Source organism: Solenopsis invicta, chromosome 2, assembly GCF_016802725.1.
Source record: "Solenopsis invicta isolate M01_SB chromosome 2, UNIL_Sinv_3.0, whole genome shotgun sequence".
Taxonomy (NCBI): Eukaryota; Metazoa; Arthropoda; class Insecta; order Hymenoptera; family Formicidae; genus Solenopsis; species Solenopsis invicta.
This window is the reverse complement of record NC_052665.1, coordinates 18,986,136-19,004,132: the sequence shown is the minus strand read 5'-3', so window position 1 is coordinate 19,004,132 and position 17,997 is coordinate 18,986,136. Positions and strand designations below refer to the sequence as shown.

Here is a 17,997-nt window from a genome sequence, read left to right as displayed (position 1 = left end):
TTAGTAAAATGTGTTAAGAGAAACGCACATGTAAACATTATGTTTTACTCGTAATCAAATACTTTCTTTAATTTTTTTCTCTACGATTCTGTTTCACGACATGGCCGGTAATATTAGATGCTAAGAGTGTAGACATTTTTAAGATGTACTATACTCTTACAGTGAAACTTAATACATTAGCTTTTCCAAGAAGCAGTAGAAATAACTATCACTGAAATGCTATTAGATAAATGAACAGATTATTTATAATTCTTATCTATCTTTCTGTTTTCCTTAACACAAGTTATATCTTTAGAATCTCTGACTTTCTGGAAAAATAAAATTGTAATCATATTGCTTAATAAATGCATTTAGATATATCCGCCACCCTTGCGATATTCACCGCTGCAGAAAGAAATCGTGATTACTTCGCTGGTAGATCAACTGTTGCTAGATATTTACGGCATACCGATGGGTGACAAGGGACGCTCGGAAAGCGATTCGACGGCATCGTCCTTGAAAACGCGGCCGCAACATCAATATCTGCAGAAAACTCGTTTGCTTTTGAAAAGTAAGACAATTCGATATGAGCCGGATACATAGACATCGCGGAAAAATAGACGAGTATGAAAGCTCATATCCATCTTGACGATTGAAAGCTCCAGTAATAAGTTATGATCTATTATTCCCAGCAATGCATAAACAGGACGATAGAGTAAATAATTTTTTTACAATAAAATTATATAATATGCTGAAAAGCGAGCTATATAGTTATTACATCAATTTCAATCTGATATAGATTATTTTAATTTGATTTGAACAATACAAAAAATGCACAGCACTTGAACTTTTAACCTGCAGAAGATTTTACTGTTATTTATAATATAGCAGCTTGTGTAAATAACAATTGCTTTTCTTTACAAAGTATCTTTTGTAAATAATAACAACAAAGATCTGATGAGTTCCTCTTACGCAATAAATTGCTTTAATAAATATTTAAAAGAGCTTTAAATCCTTTCAGTAATAAAACTGTGAATCTTTCAGAACGTCTCTTTGTTATGTATATTTTAAAATAAGTGGCAATTTTGCCTTTGATTTTTATCTGAAATTGGAGGAGCTTTCATTCGACGTTATATAGAAAATTATTACTGCGTATTTACTTAGAGAAAAAATAAGATAGTAAATCAATTTCAATTGAATTAGCTGGATACGTGCGGAAAAATTTTTTCTTCACGTACAATTAAATTTCTATAGTACAATAATATTTCTTTAAATGATACATTGTAATAGAAAAAAAAAATAGATCGACATACAATTATTAGCATCGATGAATATAGTGCGCTGAAAAAAGAAGAAAAAGAGCGAAATGATTTGTTCGCATTTCTTCTTTCCTCCGTTCTCCTCTTCTAATAACGCCATTATTATTCTCCGGATCATCATCGTTCGTGCAAAATTTCTTTTAAAGATTTCTCGATACCGCACAACCTTTGGCTTTATGAATAATGCAATGGCTCGCAACCGGTTGCTGCGATATAACGTGCACATGCATCATTTGATGCGTTCACAATATGCGCGCTTTTTCACGTTTTCTAGAATTTTGCAGAAATTAATCGTATTTTAACGAGATGAGACAGTGACGAAGGAAACGAAGACCGGTGTGAAGTTAGTGTAAAGTTAACCAACTTCATGAGAAATAAAAATGTTTGATACACATCGATTGTACTCCGTTTGTACCCGTTTGTACCAGTTTCCTTTGCGTTCGTACCTCAAGGGGTTAAGAAACATTAGGGCATGAAAAAATGGCCAGCGCCTAAAAACAGATTTTTACATTTTGTTTATGGTATTCAAAAGAGCGTCGTTTGTACCCGCTTGTACCACCTTATTTTCATTTCTACCTCAAAGGATTCGGACATAAAAAAATTGAAAAGCGTAGCACTAAAAATGTAAAGAGCTGTATCTTCGAACTCTTTCAGGTACAAACAAAAACAAAAATGGTACAAACGGGTACAAACGATTCTCTTTCGAATGCCGTTGATCGTTTTACGATATCTTATAAAATGGCTAAGTTCTCGGTGGAAGGAGAGAGAAGGGTAAATCTGAAAAACGCTGTATCTCCGCACCCCTTGAGGTACAAACAAAAACAAAAGAGGTACGAACGGATACAAACAACGCTCTTTCAAATAGCATAAACAAAATTTAAAAATCTGTTAGTTAGGCGCTAACTTCACACCGATCAAAGGCTATGTTCTTTGCGATTACATGAAACAAAAATTAACGCGAAACAAGAATGTTACCAGTATTCTCCCTGTTACAATTTAAACTAAGTTTGTTTTACTGACGCGACATTCTAAGAATATTAGTTAATGAAAAAATATTTAAAAAATACTTAATTTAATAAAAACATTATTGAAGACTATATTACACAGGAAATATACACAGATTTTTTACACAGGAAAGGATGAATTGCAAATCCTGCTTATGACTCTACGCGACCACATTATTCACACGGGAGGGCTGCTAATCCGTCAGCTGCGCCGAAAGGATTATCTCACTGCCAAATGTGACAAACAGTGCGATATTATCACCGCCTATCTACAAGCACATAGCGCAAAGAGAAGTGAGTAAACTCTCTGCTTTAAAAATACTTTAATGCTTCATTTTCTTTTAATATATAAAATCAATGCGCAAAGCTACTACAACAACTTAAATTTTGCAAAATGGAATACTTTATTGCGTATATGATTAAAAAATAATTCAATAATTTATTAATAATGACATGTATATAACACATCGTTCAATAAGTCCCGAGACTAACCCAGAGATAACGCTAGTAGTACCAAGCTGGCCACGTTTCCCTAGAATGCGAACCTTCACATGAAACGTGTACAAATTTCACGTCGATCGGACCACAAACAGCTGAGTTATTGAGGTTAGAGCAAAGTCACTTTGTAATTTGTAAACGGCTTCCAATGGCCTACCCGAACGTTCCGCATCGTTTGTGTCCGTACGACCACGTTTAAACTCAGCATACCAACGACAAATCGTTGATTTAGATGGAATTTACCCATTAAAAAACAATGCTTTATCAACACGCGAAACTAAATTTTTTTCCATTTTTCAAACAAATTACAAAGTGACTTTGCTCTAACCTCAATAACTCAGCTGTTTGTGGTCCGATCGACGTGAAATTTGTACACGTTTCATGTGAAGGTTCGCATTCTAGGGAAACGTGGCCAGCTTGGTACTACTAGCGTTATCTCTGGGTTAGTCTCGGGACTTATTGAACGATGTGTTAGTACTTTTTCAGTCATAATGAAATATGCTATGTTGTGAAATTTAAATGCTTGCGGTAAGCTGTGTACATTGATCTTAAATGCTAAAAAATATATCTCACATCTTTAATTTATCTCATTTATAATTTTGATAAAATTCATATCCTGAATTAACCTTGAGTATTGATGTACGCCAAGTGTATTTATTAATTAATATGCTCAGAATTTGGTTCTAGAAAAGAAATCATACAAAATGCGTTTTTATATAATTCTCAATTTTTGTATAAAATATCTCAAACATATTAAAAAATTATTTGATTACTTTATCATACTCCTCTGAGATTTTCGAATAATTTTTTTGAGATTGGAAAGATATTCTATGGCGCTTGATACTACCTACAATGAAAATTTTATAGAATAAAGAAATAGTAGTTCTGGGAAAAGAAATTTATCATCCATGCTGGAAATATGAAAACTGTTAAAAGTTGTAAAATGTTACTATAGAGCGTTTTATATGTTTCTTGAACGTTCCGCTCTGAAATTGCAATTTTTATAATACATTTCGGAAAATGTACTGAGACGTGTTACGAATATTCAATAAAATGTTGTAAATTACAACAACATAGTACTAATAATGCGTTTTTTGTTACTTGCCTTACATTGCCAATTTCCCGTTTGTTTATGTAAACATAGGTATAATAAATCGCGCATTAAATAATCGTGCATTAAGAATAAATGTATTCTTATTTAATTGCCATAGGAAAAAAGATAAATTATCGTAAATTACTTTCTCAATATCAAAATTATGTATTCTAATAATTTCTACGTGAGTTTTACTAAATATGTAATTTTAAATTTCAAAAAAACAAAAAGATTTAGATATATTCTGCTTCTGTTAGCTTTCCTATTCAAGGTAAGCACGAAATTCTCTTCAGAGCAATTAGTCTTAAAATTTTTCAGATATATAGTTTGTAAAATTCTTATTCTAAATTTAAATTTAGAGACGCCATTAGAAATAGTACTACTTTATTTATGCTACATATGTATGTACAAACTTGGGTCGAAAGCTAAATTGAAACATTTATTACGTTTGCGTTTTTAACTGATACTTCTGTCATTACAACGTTTTTTCTCATTACCATTCTTTTATCGTATAACATAATACGTGACAGAAATTCTTGAAGCCGTTTCACGGCTTCACGTATACTATTGTATTATATTTAAGATACCTGAGCCGAATAAGACCCAGTACTAAATAAGGCCCACTTTTAAATTTACCACTTAAAACGCACTTTACATTTAGAGTACATGCTTAAAAGGTGTGTCATCTGAAGTAAGAGAAACTGAATTAGAATCAAAGACCACGTGTCTGTTTAGTACGACGAAAACTTATAAGTGACTGTATGAGCTATATAAAAATTCGCTGCAAAGTTCATTAAATGTACATTATTTTATGGTTTGTTATAACATATTATGTTATTCAAATTCCTAACTATAAAATAATAACAAATATATATATATATATATATATATATATATATATGAATTTTTTGAAATATATTTTTTAAATATGTACTTATTAAATAAAGCTCACTTACATGACTATTGTCATGGTTATTGATGTTTGTTTATGTAGTTTACAACAAAGGATAATAATTTTCACACACACAACATTGATAACTTTTAAAAGCTAAAATTGCATTTAAATAATTAAAAATTTCCAAAGATTAAAAAATTAATTATGAACCAAATATTAAAATAAAAAATAATTGTGATGTTTAAGAATATAGTAAACTCTAAAAAATTTTGTTTTTCTGATTGATGTTTCAATATAATAATTATATTAAAACTGATTGAGAAATGTTTAGTTCTTTTTACTAATTTTAATTTATTTTTAATTCGAGACATATATTTTACATCTCTGCAGTGTAACAAACACTATGTACAACGAACGTGAACTAGAAACTCGACGTAATATACCGATCAAGCTGTCGAGATAGTTCTCGGGAGAGCCATCTGAATGTCGCGAAGAAATCGTAGCGTCATCAAGTTGCCGTGGTCGCGAAGAAACGGCCTTTCGTATGCGGCGATGCGGTGATCAATAATTAGACTTTGGCGCGACCGAGCCACGCATGCTCCGCGTGCGATATCGCGGACCAAGTTTCGACGTGGCGTCATTGATAAAGTTTTGATACTGTTGCGCGTCCACGCCGGCCGGATACGCGCAACTTTTCTCGTCCGTTCTCGCGAATTACCGGCGTTTAGCCAGCGCGGTGGATTCGAGGGACAGAAACTCCGCGATGAGAGGAAAAAGTGTGCGCGAGAAGAGATGGCGTATTTTACTTGCAAAGGAACAATTTTGTCGTAGATATTTTCACTTACGAGAAACTTTACGTCGACACGTCCATCACTTTGAACAAATACATGTAATTATCAATATAAACAAATAAGCTGCGCTCCTATATACACTGCCAGTACTGAAAAGTTCACGTTATGTATACTATAAATTTACAGTACTAGCAGTGAATTTTGGAACGCAGCCTTAGTTGGATGATTACTGTCAATTGTTCTATAAAAAAAATATTCTAATATATATTTTTATATTTAACTGCAGAATTTGTATATTTTTTCGATTAAATTACAATCATTTCGTCGATGATAAATTTGTTAAAATCATACTCATCGTAAAGAGACATACTTATTATTTATGAATTTTGCTTTCTAGTTTTATTCTTGATTCTGTTAAAATAGAATTGTATAAATACTTTATGTAACATTTTACGAATTAGTATCTGACAAATAGTGCTTGACAAATTGCTTTAACAAATATCTTTGCAAGAGTTTTGTCAGATCGTTTTGCCGCTATGCAATTTATTGATCTCACGTATTTTTGAACGACCTATCATTTTTACACCGGATAAGACGGATTCGATTTATCCCGAGCCAACGCGCAAGTATTACCTATGAACTTTCCGTGCCATTAACCCAGCTACGCTAAAAGCTCAACGACCGTCGTCAGAATGAACATGTAATGAACTACGCGATGCGGAAATTCACTGATGATCGAAACGATTATTATGAATTGCCTGAATCGCGTTTCCATAATGCAACGCTTATTACGGTAGATTGCTCGCGATTGTGGACAATCGGTCATAGATATTCAGATAAAAACTTTTGCTATTTGCGACGTTTATAATAAAAAAAATTGTAAATGTATATTAATTCAGAAAAACATTTTTTTTAATTAATTTGGCATTAACAATAAAAATCTAAAAAAAATATGATATTATCTCATATCGCGTTACAATCTTTTAATTATTGAAAGAAAATTTTACTTTAAAATGAGAATTAAAAACAATATTAATCGTTGCCCTTCTTATTTTTTACTTTTGAGAGAAATATTGTCTGTTATGTATTATAAAATAATACATTGCAGCGAATAGCATAAAATATCTGGTCTTTTCATTTCGTCAGATGTATATGTACGTCACGTTCGAAATGCGAAACAATTCCCTGCAGATATTTCACTGTATTAAAGAATTACAGTCTCAAGTGTAGCAATTGTGTCTTAGTAATAAACAGAAGTTTGGCATTCCACACAGGTCAAATTTAATCAAATTGCATTGAATCAGCGAGTATACGTTTCAAGATAGTGACATTTTGTCGATTCAGAATTCACACGTGACATTTGATATTATCATGAGAAACATCACGCTAGCATAATAGATGTGAAATAACAGATGTAAAATATTACGTATATTCATTCTAATCCAAAAATACAAATTTGCGACGTGTGTGAAAAAGTTATTAATAATAAAAAATATTGACATTTACCAAAATACGCATTTAAATATTTTCAATTTTGAATGCATTTTCCATGGACAACTACGTTAAATAAACGTGTTTAAATTTTTAGTTGTATTAATTAAGCGATTCAGCAGATACACATATATCCGTCAGAGCTTCGATTTCTCGTAACGGTGTTAACTATTTCGAGTGACCCACAAAGCAATAAAATCAATTGACAAAGTCAATCTTAAATTTGCAAATGTGCACACCGATAAACTGTCTCGTTCCCAACGATACACTATTCTTCCAAGAATTCTAAACACAAAGCGCAGGTTAACATATATTGTATAAATTATACATGGAAATTATATAAATTCTTTCTTAGAATTAATTGAGTGCTTGGTATTTTTAATTAATTTTCTAATAATAATCGGCCTTGTTATGTTAAGAAGGATTTTATATTCCTTAATTTATTATATTTTACGCTTTCAACACGTGCGGCGTTACATTACATTTTGAGAAATAATCCCTCGTAAAAATATGTAATTTTGCATACTTATAAGCGAGGATATATAACGAAGTTTCTATAATAATATGAAACCTTCAAGGTTTAATCTTTGCTTGATATAGTAATCCCTTCTCGCGTACGAGGTTACACGTTAGATAAAGTCTCGTCACGCTGGTTCCACTTAATTGAGGCCTGTAGCCATTAATCTTCTTACGAATGCATTAATAAAAATTCAGCTTAATAAAAATTTAATAGCTCATGGCCCCCGTTACGTCGCATGCCGATATTTACTTTCTAAATCAAAATTCACGACAATGAACGACAGTGAACAGCCTGATTTCTGTGGTATACTTATAACTATATCAATCATATATACACTGCCTTTCAGTGATAATACATTGGGTCTGATCAGTAATAATACATTTTCTGATCAGTAAGATTTCACTGATTCAAATTTAGAGAGTATGCTTAAGATACTAAAAATTAATTTTTTTTTTTACTTGAAGCGAGAGTCTTCAACTGGACTCAAAGAATTACGGTATATCGGGCATTCAAACTTTCAAGATTGCCAACACTATCTTGTAACATACAAATATTGTAATATATGTTTATCATATATTATCAATTATCAGTTACCGATAACGCAAAAAAGAGTAATAAATCATACAGGTACAAGAAATATATTTTACTAATGTAAATATTAACAGGGAAAGATTAGGGTAACTCTGTGTATACGCCACACAAAAACTTAATATTGTATATCAAATGTTATTTATTAAGGAAAATTAACTGTACCAATAAAAGCTTCACACTATCTACTACTATGAAAAAAAAGAAATATGAAATATTTTTTTATGTTACAGAAAAATAACTTTGAAAAATCCTTGCCCTTTTGCTGTATATCAAAAAAGATGGGCCACTCGTGAATTCAACAAAGAATACAAGAGCTAAATTTGTACTTTTGTGTGTTCCATCCTTCACTACCTTTCTACATCTATGTATCACGAAATAATCACTAAAGCTTTTACACTTCCTACAGAGAGAACAATCATTTTACGTAGATTGGCACATCGCTGCGTCGCTCACAACGTTGACAAATTGATTCAACTCACAATGGTTTCGTTAATAATAAGATTAAAAAACTAAAATTACAATATAATACTAATGCAATATAAAAGCATATAACAGAGTGATTGTAAGCGAGTTATCTCCGCTCCTTTCATTTTTTTCTTTGCGGCGTAAATTCCCGCGCGGCGTGAATACCAGAGTTACCTTATGTTGTAAACTCCTACGCACGTTTGAACCACTATTCGACTTAATCGGATTTAATATTTTGATATTGAATGTTGCGCGTTAATCCGAAGACTTGTAATTTTCAAATATAAGTGCGCGTAGGCTGGCTGCAAAGAGTAATCCTATTACAGTATTCCGTGATAGTAAAAAAATATTTCAAACAGTATTCTATAATGTTAAAAGATCGCCTCATAGTCGATCGTTTCGCAGTCGTCTCATAATTATACATTTTAGAAAAAAAGTCATATTTTCTCAACAAGTTTTCAAGACAAATCGAGAGAATTCATCTAAATCGTAAGAGGACAATTTCGAGCATATTCTTTCTGAAACGATCAAACGTACGGGGGTGAGACGACGCAAAGAGAGAAGCTGCGCATGCGTTGTGACGGGAGTGGCAGCACGTAGAATCGCTACATCCGCCACGGGGTTGGAAACGACGACTCGTGGAAGAACGACAGTAGTGCCTACTGCAGGATTCCACGAGGAAAGGCCAGCCAGCCGTCCCCCGTGGCGACCCCCTCGCCGTCGTTACATTGCGGGGTTTTGCGCGCGCGCAAGCTACCCTAGCTTCGTTAAGGTTCAGCTGACTCGGCGCACTCGTCGTACGAAGACGCTCCTCCAGGTGCTACGGACAGCTGTCGGAGCGTCGTCGAGACGCCGCGAAATTTCCAGACAATCGGTCGCAGTGTCGGGAGTGCGACATCCTCCACCTGCACGAAGTGCCAGTTCACGTTTCCGAATAGTTCCGTCGAAATCGTGCCGCGCGACGAACATGCATGTCGAGGTCGTTCGCTCGTACATCCGTGCTTCACAGTACGTGCACCAATGTGCATTGATGTGTCGCGCTTCATAATCAACGACGACGACGACGACAACGATTGCCCGGTAGCGCGCTGTCGTGTCTCGTGGTAAAGATGGTACGATCCGATGACACGTTAATCTCGTTCCGTCGTAGTGTCAAAGTACTGCGTTTGTTTAATATCATCCCTCGTGAGTAAGTATTCGATTTTCGTTGATGATCCAAATTGCGATAGATGTACCGTGAACGGTGGGAGTGCATGTTTAAATCTCGGTCGCTTCACAAATGCGTGTATCTAATGAGAAAAAATGTGCGTCGCACATTGGGTCCATTTCCTTTCGTTAGCGACGGGACTGTTGACGTGATTTCTAGAGCAACCTGTATTCAGGCTTTATAAGGAGACAAAGGAAAGAGAAAATGAAAAGAGTAGCGTAGCTAAAGAGTGAATAGGCTGCATAATATATTTTAAATCATATAAAGTTAAATCTTCGGCAAGTAAATATATTAATTTCTAGATTTTATATCCTTTTATAAAATGTAAAATGAATACAGGAAACATTATTATTGTTTTACTTTAATATCTGTCATCTTTTTCTGCAATAAAAGTGTGTATGTGTATATGTGTGGATGTGTGAGTTATCAAATTGAAATTAACATGCCGGTTCATTTCACTTAAAAGGCATATCGATTTTCCTTCAATTTTCAATTTGCTTCATATATTTCTATAGAAGTATTGGATTGATCATATTATGATTGACATGAAGCATTCGCGAGATATAAATTGATTGACACATGAGCCCTTAGCATCTCGTTGGAAAAAACATTGGGGGATCGAAATTACCGAAAGTGATTAATCAACATGTGTTTTCTTTTTTTTTTCAAATTTTCCGAGGTGAATTATGCGGAACAAACAAAAAATTTCACAAAGTTCCCTCGCATTGCTGTTAATTAATAAACTTTTATAATCACGAAAAATAATTAGTAATGTTAAACGTCTTAATAATTTATATTGATACATTAATACCTGGGGTTTGGCAAATCGTGACGAATTTAATTCTAATCGCTGGACTTTAATATCTATTCTTAAGCCATACCGAAGCGGAAGCCGCAACGTGTTAAATCGCGGTCACGACAACCGTAACTGATTTCAGGCATCTATGCTTTTCACTCTCTCGTTTATATTGCATGCGCAAGCGGATCGTTCTTCGTTAAGAGTAAAATTGCGAGTCTGATAAAAAAAAAAACCTAATGTTTGAGCTTCCTTATTTCGATGGTCTTGTAACATTTTGCTATTTTTAAATTAATTATACTCTGTCACGATATTTAACAATATTTAAAACGCATCTAATAATAGCGTGCTGCTTGATTAAACAGGGATAATTGCATAAATGGTATAAATACAACTTTAACTGAAAAAAACGATAAGTTAAGTGCTGCATGCATCTTCTTAATTGCATTGTAACCAATCGCGATCGGATTAACCGCTTGAGCATTTTATCGGTTTCATCAGTCGCCGGTGAAGTAAAAATCGATGTTGTTATCAGCTTGGTCACTCTTATCAATGGCCATCTGTATCTTACTGTGGACAAGCTAGAACGGAATATTACGTGGACCAATAAATATATTAATTAGCACGTGTTAAATTAGAACCTAATGCAAATACGTAATTAACAAATATATACTCGATATCCCAAGTGAGATCCTACGAAACGACCTTTCACAATCTGTAGAGATTTATATGTATATTACACGTGTATTGCAGTGCGTGGGTATCTACATTGTGATGCTTGTAACAGGTGGTACAGCTATACATACGGCACAGAAAGAACGAAGAGAAACATTTCCGCATTTTACTAAATTTCTAGCGAATCGAATGTTATTTGATATTAATTAGAAAACACTCTTATGCTTAACTAATATTATATACACTCTTATGCTTAACTAATATTATATACACAGAAAGAACAATTTTGCTGAAGTATCTAAAAATTTAGCTAGTTACAGATTTAAATTATTAATTGGACCATTAAAATAATTTTATAAGATCTCAAGCTGGTTGTAAAAATGTCAAAACTTTTTGCAGAAGTGCTTGAGAATCCTATACAATTATTTTAAAGGTCAAGCATATAAAATTATTTTCAGATCGGCATCTAGTTAAATTTTTAAATAGTTTAGCTAAACGCGGTTCTTTTCGTGTACTTTACATTACGCCTTCATATTTTTAACTCATTTTTATCGATAAATGTATTTATTTCTGAGATTTTATAGTACGTGTAACATAAATTGTATACTTAAAAGCGCATTTATTGGTAAAAAAAAGAGTTTAAAATATGAGCTAACGTGTTTCATAGTGTTTTATCATTGCCAAATCGTACTTATATCAAAGAGTAACTTCGTGAATAATAAAAAATAATTTGAGGAATATTTGTTATGAAATCACGTTAATATCAATAAAATTCACTTTGTTTAAATGCAATCGTAATAATTTTGCGCGGTTCAGTGCAAAACTCAGCGCATTAAGTCAATGGATCGACCGACTTTTCAGAGTTACAGTAAAAACATCGTGTATTCGAGAGGAACATCGCGATCCATTGCGAATAAAAAGAATATCGCGAGAATAAACCGAGGAACGACCGATCATGAATCACGAGAACGGTTGAGAACGGCGTACGCGCGGCATAATAAAAGACGTGAGAGATGAAAGCGAAACGATGAAGAAGAGAGAGTGGCGCTTCTAATTGGAGGATGAACGGATTTTTCAACTCTCTCAAAAACCTCGCGTCCGGTGCTACCGGCTCTGCCCCGAAATACGAAGAGCTGGAAGGTGAAACGACAGTTTCTGTAAATCTACTCCCGCATGCTAATGTCCTCTCGCGTTGCACGCGCACAACGTAATGAACCTTGTAAAACCACGTACATACACAAATGCAGAGTCTGTGTTAGCTAAATGCTTGTAAATTAAATTCTGTTAAATACTGCTGCAGGGAAGCATGGTCTATGGCACATCTAAGTGTTACAATTTAACTTAATGCAAGTTGAGAGTATCGCATAGCTCAAGCGTGCTTTATTTTTAGCCAGAAGACGATACATGTAGATAAGCTTTTTTAATTCCAAATATAAAATAAAGTGTAAAGTAATTAAATAAGCATATACTTTGTTGCCGTTGCGAAGAAGTCTAAGGAAAGATAATTTTATGTAAGAGTTCCATAAAATATGAGAAGATAATGTCGCTTTTTGCGTAAAGGACAAGTCTTTTTTGTAAAGCAGTTATTCAATGTAGTTAAAAATATACCTTTATTAGAAATTAGTTAAATGTAAATATTATTTCTTCAAGTATAAAGTTATATATAGAAATTTCGTATATAAATGTAGACTGGAGCAAATACGCCGATTTGCTTGTAAGATTATCGAATTGAACTATAGCGAATGCATTTACGCGATTTCCACAAGAGATTCGATTCGTATTTAAAGTTAGAGTGCTGTGCGTTTGCCAATACCGGAATACCATAAAATTTAATGCATTGCACGTTTAATTTACGGCTAACTCGACGAGAATTGTATACGTACGCTATCCGTCGTAACAGTAAAATTTATAGCGTTGTGACTATGCCCTTATGAGTAATTAATAAGCCACTTTAAACATGAATTGCAAGCATTGTATACTAAATTAGTTTTGGAACGAGAAACCAGCGAAAGAGAATTTTAATATTTTAATACAAAAAAGCGTTTAATTATTTTACTGCAATAACGAACGCATTTTGTTTAGTACCTTGTCCAAATTCAAGAAAAATACACATATGGCAAAATAAAGACAATAAATAATGTAAAATGTATCGCACACGTGGAAATTTTAACGAAATACATTTGGCGCACGCAATAGCAAAACAAGACAAAATACAAATCGTTATGAGAGCAAAAATAATATCGATTTTACACATCAGCGCGCGTGGCTGGTGTGGTTTATTCAGTCATTAATAGAATTCCATTGTAACCAAGTTATATCGTATATAGATGCTGTGAGATGACAATAAGCAATATTGTAGTTGCACCGATTCGTTCACATGGAAATTGAATATTTTAATGCATGTTTTATTAGCACGTGTGGCTTAACGCATGACATAAACGCGTGGATATTACGTTGTTTACCGGTCTTGAGAATTTTTGCACGATTATTTCTACTCAAACTAACAATTCTCCCTCTTCATCCGAGGTTGTCATAGAAACGATCATGCAACGACCCTTTTACTAAATGTTAAAGGCGAGCGGGCTTGCTTCACTTCGTGACTTTCTCAGTCACTCATATCGAATCGAATAGCTAGTGGCTATCGCAACTCCGAGTAAAATATTCAAATTATCGACTTAAATCGAATGCTAGAAAGTATTCACGCGTTTATGTCAACTGAGCTTCCTTGACTATTGCCTCACTCAAATATTTATTTTTGTTTGCGTCTGTAAAACGTGTTTTCCCTCTGACTACCGTAGCTGATGTTATGTAACAAAATTGCGGTTTAAGAAATGTTATCCTGTTAATGTTAAATGTTTGTGTGTATCCGTAACAGTAGATTACTATATAGTAAAGTGTTTCTGATTTAAATTTTAGTCGAAGATACAAAAATGAGGTTCAGTTTGACTCCGCAGCCGGGGGAAAGTGGTTTCGTACAATGGTTAGACGCAATGAAAATGGTTGCAAAATTACAAGGAGGGATACCACCGGAATTTCGCAAAAGAGTGAGTGCCCAACGATTTGCTTTTAGATAATGGATGATTATTTTCAAAAGTGCACAGTCTTGAAAGTGTAAAAGAATTCAAAGAATTTATTGCTGCAAGTATACGAGGAACGAACCGACATTCTTTTATAGTTGTGGCTAACGTTGGCGGAACGTCATCTGGAACAACGCGGCGTAGACTGGAAGCAGGCTGAGAAGATCTGTTTCAACGAGTGGAGTAATCCTGACGACGAAGAACTCGGCATACAAATTGTGAAAGTAGGTGTCTACAACATTGTACAGCGCTATCATCCCCGTAACAAACTTTGATAAATAGTTATATGTATAAAAAGAAGTTTTCTCCTTCGCAATGTTGTAACCAACGTTAATGTTGCTACAGCATTAAATAACATTTTTATCTTCTGTATCACTTCCTTTTTATTTTTAACATCTTGATGAGAAAATTCATTAAAGAATATACTCAAAGCTGTTCAAATACTCCAGAAGCTCCAGTAAATAATATAATAATATTTTCTTGTGTTTGATGATATCGTCTACGTGACATACTCAGTTTATTGAGCTATCTCCGAAATGAAGGCGACTCGGTTAATTCTGTGAGAAGATATCTAGATGCGTAGTTCCGAGAGAAGCATTTAAAGAGATGACTGCACATTTATTTCAATGTGCCTTAAAACTCTTGGCACGAAAACATTGATTTACTAACATAAGTCTAGTATATAAAATTTTCAAATGATTAAAAGGAATGGCTAAAGAAGTTAAAAATAAGTAGTTAAACGTCAGTTACATAATACGGTTTGAATTAATGCAAGCACAGTGCATAATTAGAACAAGTTGCCCTTCTAAAAATATCTGCAATCTAATACCTGTTTGATCGCGTCAGAGGTCAGGTTTATCAGCTTTACATAAATTTATAGACTGATTTATAGCCCTGATTATTATTAATTACACTCAATTACGCTCAAATTGTCAATCACTATAGCGACAAATAATTAACAATGGCCTGCTATTATAATTAATATTCGCCTACGTTGATTAAACTTCAATGAAAATTGTCCACTCGAAATAGACTGCTTTTTCATCCTAGTTTAATTCTTTTAGTTTTATCAAATAAACAATCAAATATATTAAAAAGTTCATTTTTATTCAAAATATATTTATAAAAATTTAATAAAAAATCTAGAAATAAATTACGAAAAATTAAGTTCTTGCTGAAATTACACCAATCTGTTTAATTACGCTACTAATGCGACAAGGCTCGAAAGCTACCAAAGTAATTTTCAGCTAATTCAACAACGTAAAAGTCGTTACAATTCACAGGACTTGCACAGGACAGGCTGCAGCCTGTTCTGCGGTGCTGCTGGCCGGGACAATCAGGCGGTGCTGCGTCGAGTATTACTTGGTTTCGCTCGCTGGAACAAGTCGGTAGGCTACTGCCAGGGTCTAAATGTTCTAGCCGCCCTCGTCTTGCAAGTAATGGACCGCGCAGAGTCCTCGGCTGTTAAGGTGATGATATATTTAATAGAGGGTGTTCTGCCAGAGGGTTACTTTGCCGATAATTTGCGAGGCCTTTCTATCGACATGGCAGTGTTTCGGGATCTTCTGCGCTCGAGACTGCCAAAGTTATCAAAGCATCTCGAAGCACTACAAACTGATGCTAAGGATAAAGCGACGGGTAAGTCAAATTTATAAAATAAAAACTCGAGCGGATAAACGTAAGAAATACAGGTGCGTGGCAGTGAGATATTATGCTGATGTACCTGGAAATTGAGATGAATAGAGTTCGCTGAACAAATATCCGGCGATATTAAAGTTTAGAATAACTTTAATCTCTTAAAAAGTTTATAGCTCCTGCGTGAGTTATTGTAACAATAAACTTTTAATTCATTCATATAAATACATTCACGATAGAAGGACTTTAAAAATCTTTAAGTTAAAACAATTATTATGGAAAATCCATGTTTTAAATTCTGTCTTATAGAAATCCTGTATAAAACATTTATAGAGTACTTAAAAAACATTTGTTAAATTAAAACAGATAAAAGATGTATTTTATTATAGAAACGATATTTTCCAAATAACATTCAATTTAATTTGATTCCCTAATCAAATTAAATCGTTCTCACTTTTTTTCATTATCATAAATTGTTACAGTAGATAGTATTACGTGATTTTTCAGGGAGTAGCTATGAGCCGCCACTCACGAATGTGTTCACCATGCAATGGTTTCTTACGCTTTTCTGCCACTGCTTACCGCAGGAAACGGTGCTTCGTGTCTGGGATCTGATATTTCTCGAAGGTGATGAAGTACTGCTTAGAACAGCACTCGCTATCTGGGAAGGCCTCTCGGAGTAAGTTTGAAATTTCATTTAAACTTACTAAAATTACGTTACAAAATTATGAATCCATTATTTCTTTGATAATTATATGCAATAAATGAAGTAACTAATTATTTTTTTTCTACAGTCGTATAATGACCGTAACATCGGCGGACGAGTTCTACAGCATAATGGGAGTTCTCACGAGAGAAATGTTAGAATTCACCGATACAAACAATCTCATAAAGGTTGAGTACATTCGTTTATATAAAGAGTTTAATAATGTAATCCAGCCGGAAGATTTTACGTTACTCAAGATACATCATTTAAAATTTTTCCTGTTTTGCGCGATTACGTTATCCATTATATTATCCACGCATCTGACATCGTAAATAATACAATCTATTTGCGAATTGCTTTGGCAGAAAATTGTTAGCATGGGATCCTTGCATGGTGTGACAAGTTTGAGAGAGAAGCATCGATATAACATCACCCCATGGGCGCGCAAGTTGAGTGATGACGATGACAGCGAGACAGAAGAGGATGAAAGATTGGCTGTAGCGGCTGCCATGTTCAGTATGGCTCAACGTATAAAGAAAGGTGATTGCTATTTTCTTAATGAATCCCTTAAGTATGTCAATAATGTAAAATTAAAAAATAAAAAAATTTCATATTCCACGATTTTACATTAACGTTCTACGTAAAGAAATAAATCGTCGTAATGTTGCTTTACAAATCAAACTCAATTTCGAATATTATATTTTAATATGTATAATTATAATATAATAATACTATTCTAGTATAATGTATCTTTTATGACCGTATTAAAAGTATTGATTCTTTAACTGAATTGACAAACATTTGATAAATTGTTACTTTAAAAGACAGCACGCGAATCAAATTTCTAATGCTCTATTACGTATACAGATGTTATCATGAATAACAGATATAATTATTATCTTATATTGCAGCATAATATGTTTTGTGAGAAAAATATATTTGTATAGTTTGATATATGATATAGTCTAATGTCTACTATTTGTTGAAAGAAATGATCGATTTCAGATCGTATACCTTCGACAATAGGAGCGTTACAAGCGATAGCACCCAGTAGTGATCGGGAACGCCTTGCTTTAGATATTAATACGCTGAAGCAGCAATATGCAAAACTACGGGAACGGCAGCGGCAAGCGCATATAATACTTTCTGGTAATGACAAAGAAGTATAACATGAATATGACAAGCGTTCTGTAATGCAAAAATTAAAGATCTAATGCATTTTTCTAGAATTAATATTTTAGAAACCATGTTCAAT

The 17,997-nt window shown here is 33.7% G+C and overlaps 1 protein-coding gene across 3 annotated transcripts in view; it reads left to right on the top strand.

The window, feature by feature from the left end:
• LOC105193729 (serine-rich adhesin for platelets) overlaps positions 1 to 17,997 on the top strand; it is a 29,389-nt gene that overhangs the window by 1,723 nt on the left and 9,669 nt on the right. The window contains exons 2-10 of one of the 3 annotated variants that reach the window (XM_039446162.1): positions 355 to 550; positions 2,432 to 2,596; positions 14,241 to 14,368; positions 14,500 to 14,625; positions 15,685 to 16,039; positions 16,544 to 16,715; positions 16,831 to 16,930; positions 17,108 to 17,282; positions 17,748 to 17,891. In XM_039446162.1, coding sequence (XP_039302096.1) covers positions 355 to 550; positions 2,432 to 2,596; positions 14,241 to 14,368; positions 14,500 to 14,625; positions 15,685 to 16,039; positions 16,544 to 16,715; positions 16,831 to 16,930; positions 17,108 to 17,282; positions 17,748 to 17,891 — 1,561 coding nt within the window. Of the gene's footprint in view, positions 1 to 354; positions 551 to 2,431; positions 2,597 to 9,287; positions 9,836 to 11,717; positions 12,465 to 14,240; positions 14,369 to 14,499; positions 14,626 to 15,684; positions 16,040 to 16,543; positions 16,716 to 16,830; positions 16,931 to 17,107; positions 17,283 to 17,747; positions 17,892 to 17,997 lie in introns of those variants that run through there. The other 2 variants (XM_026135414.2, XM_039446163.1) reach the window with 2 other exon arrangements.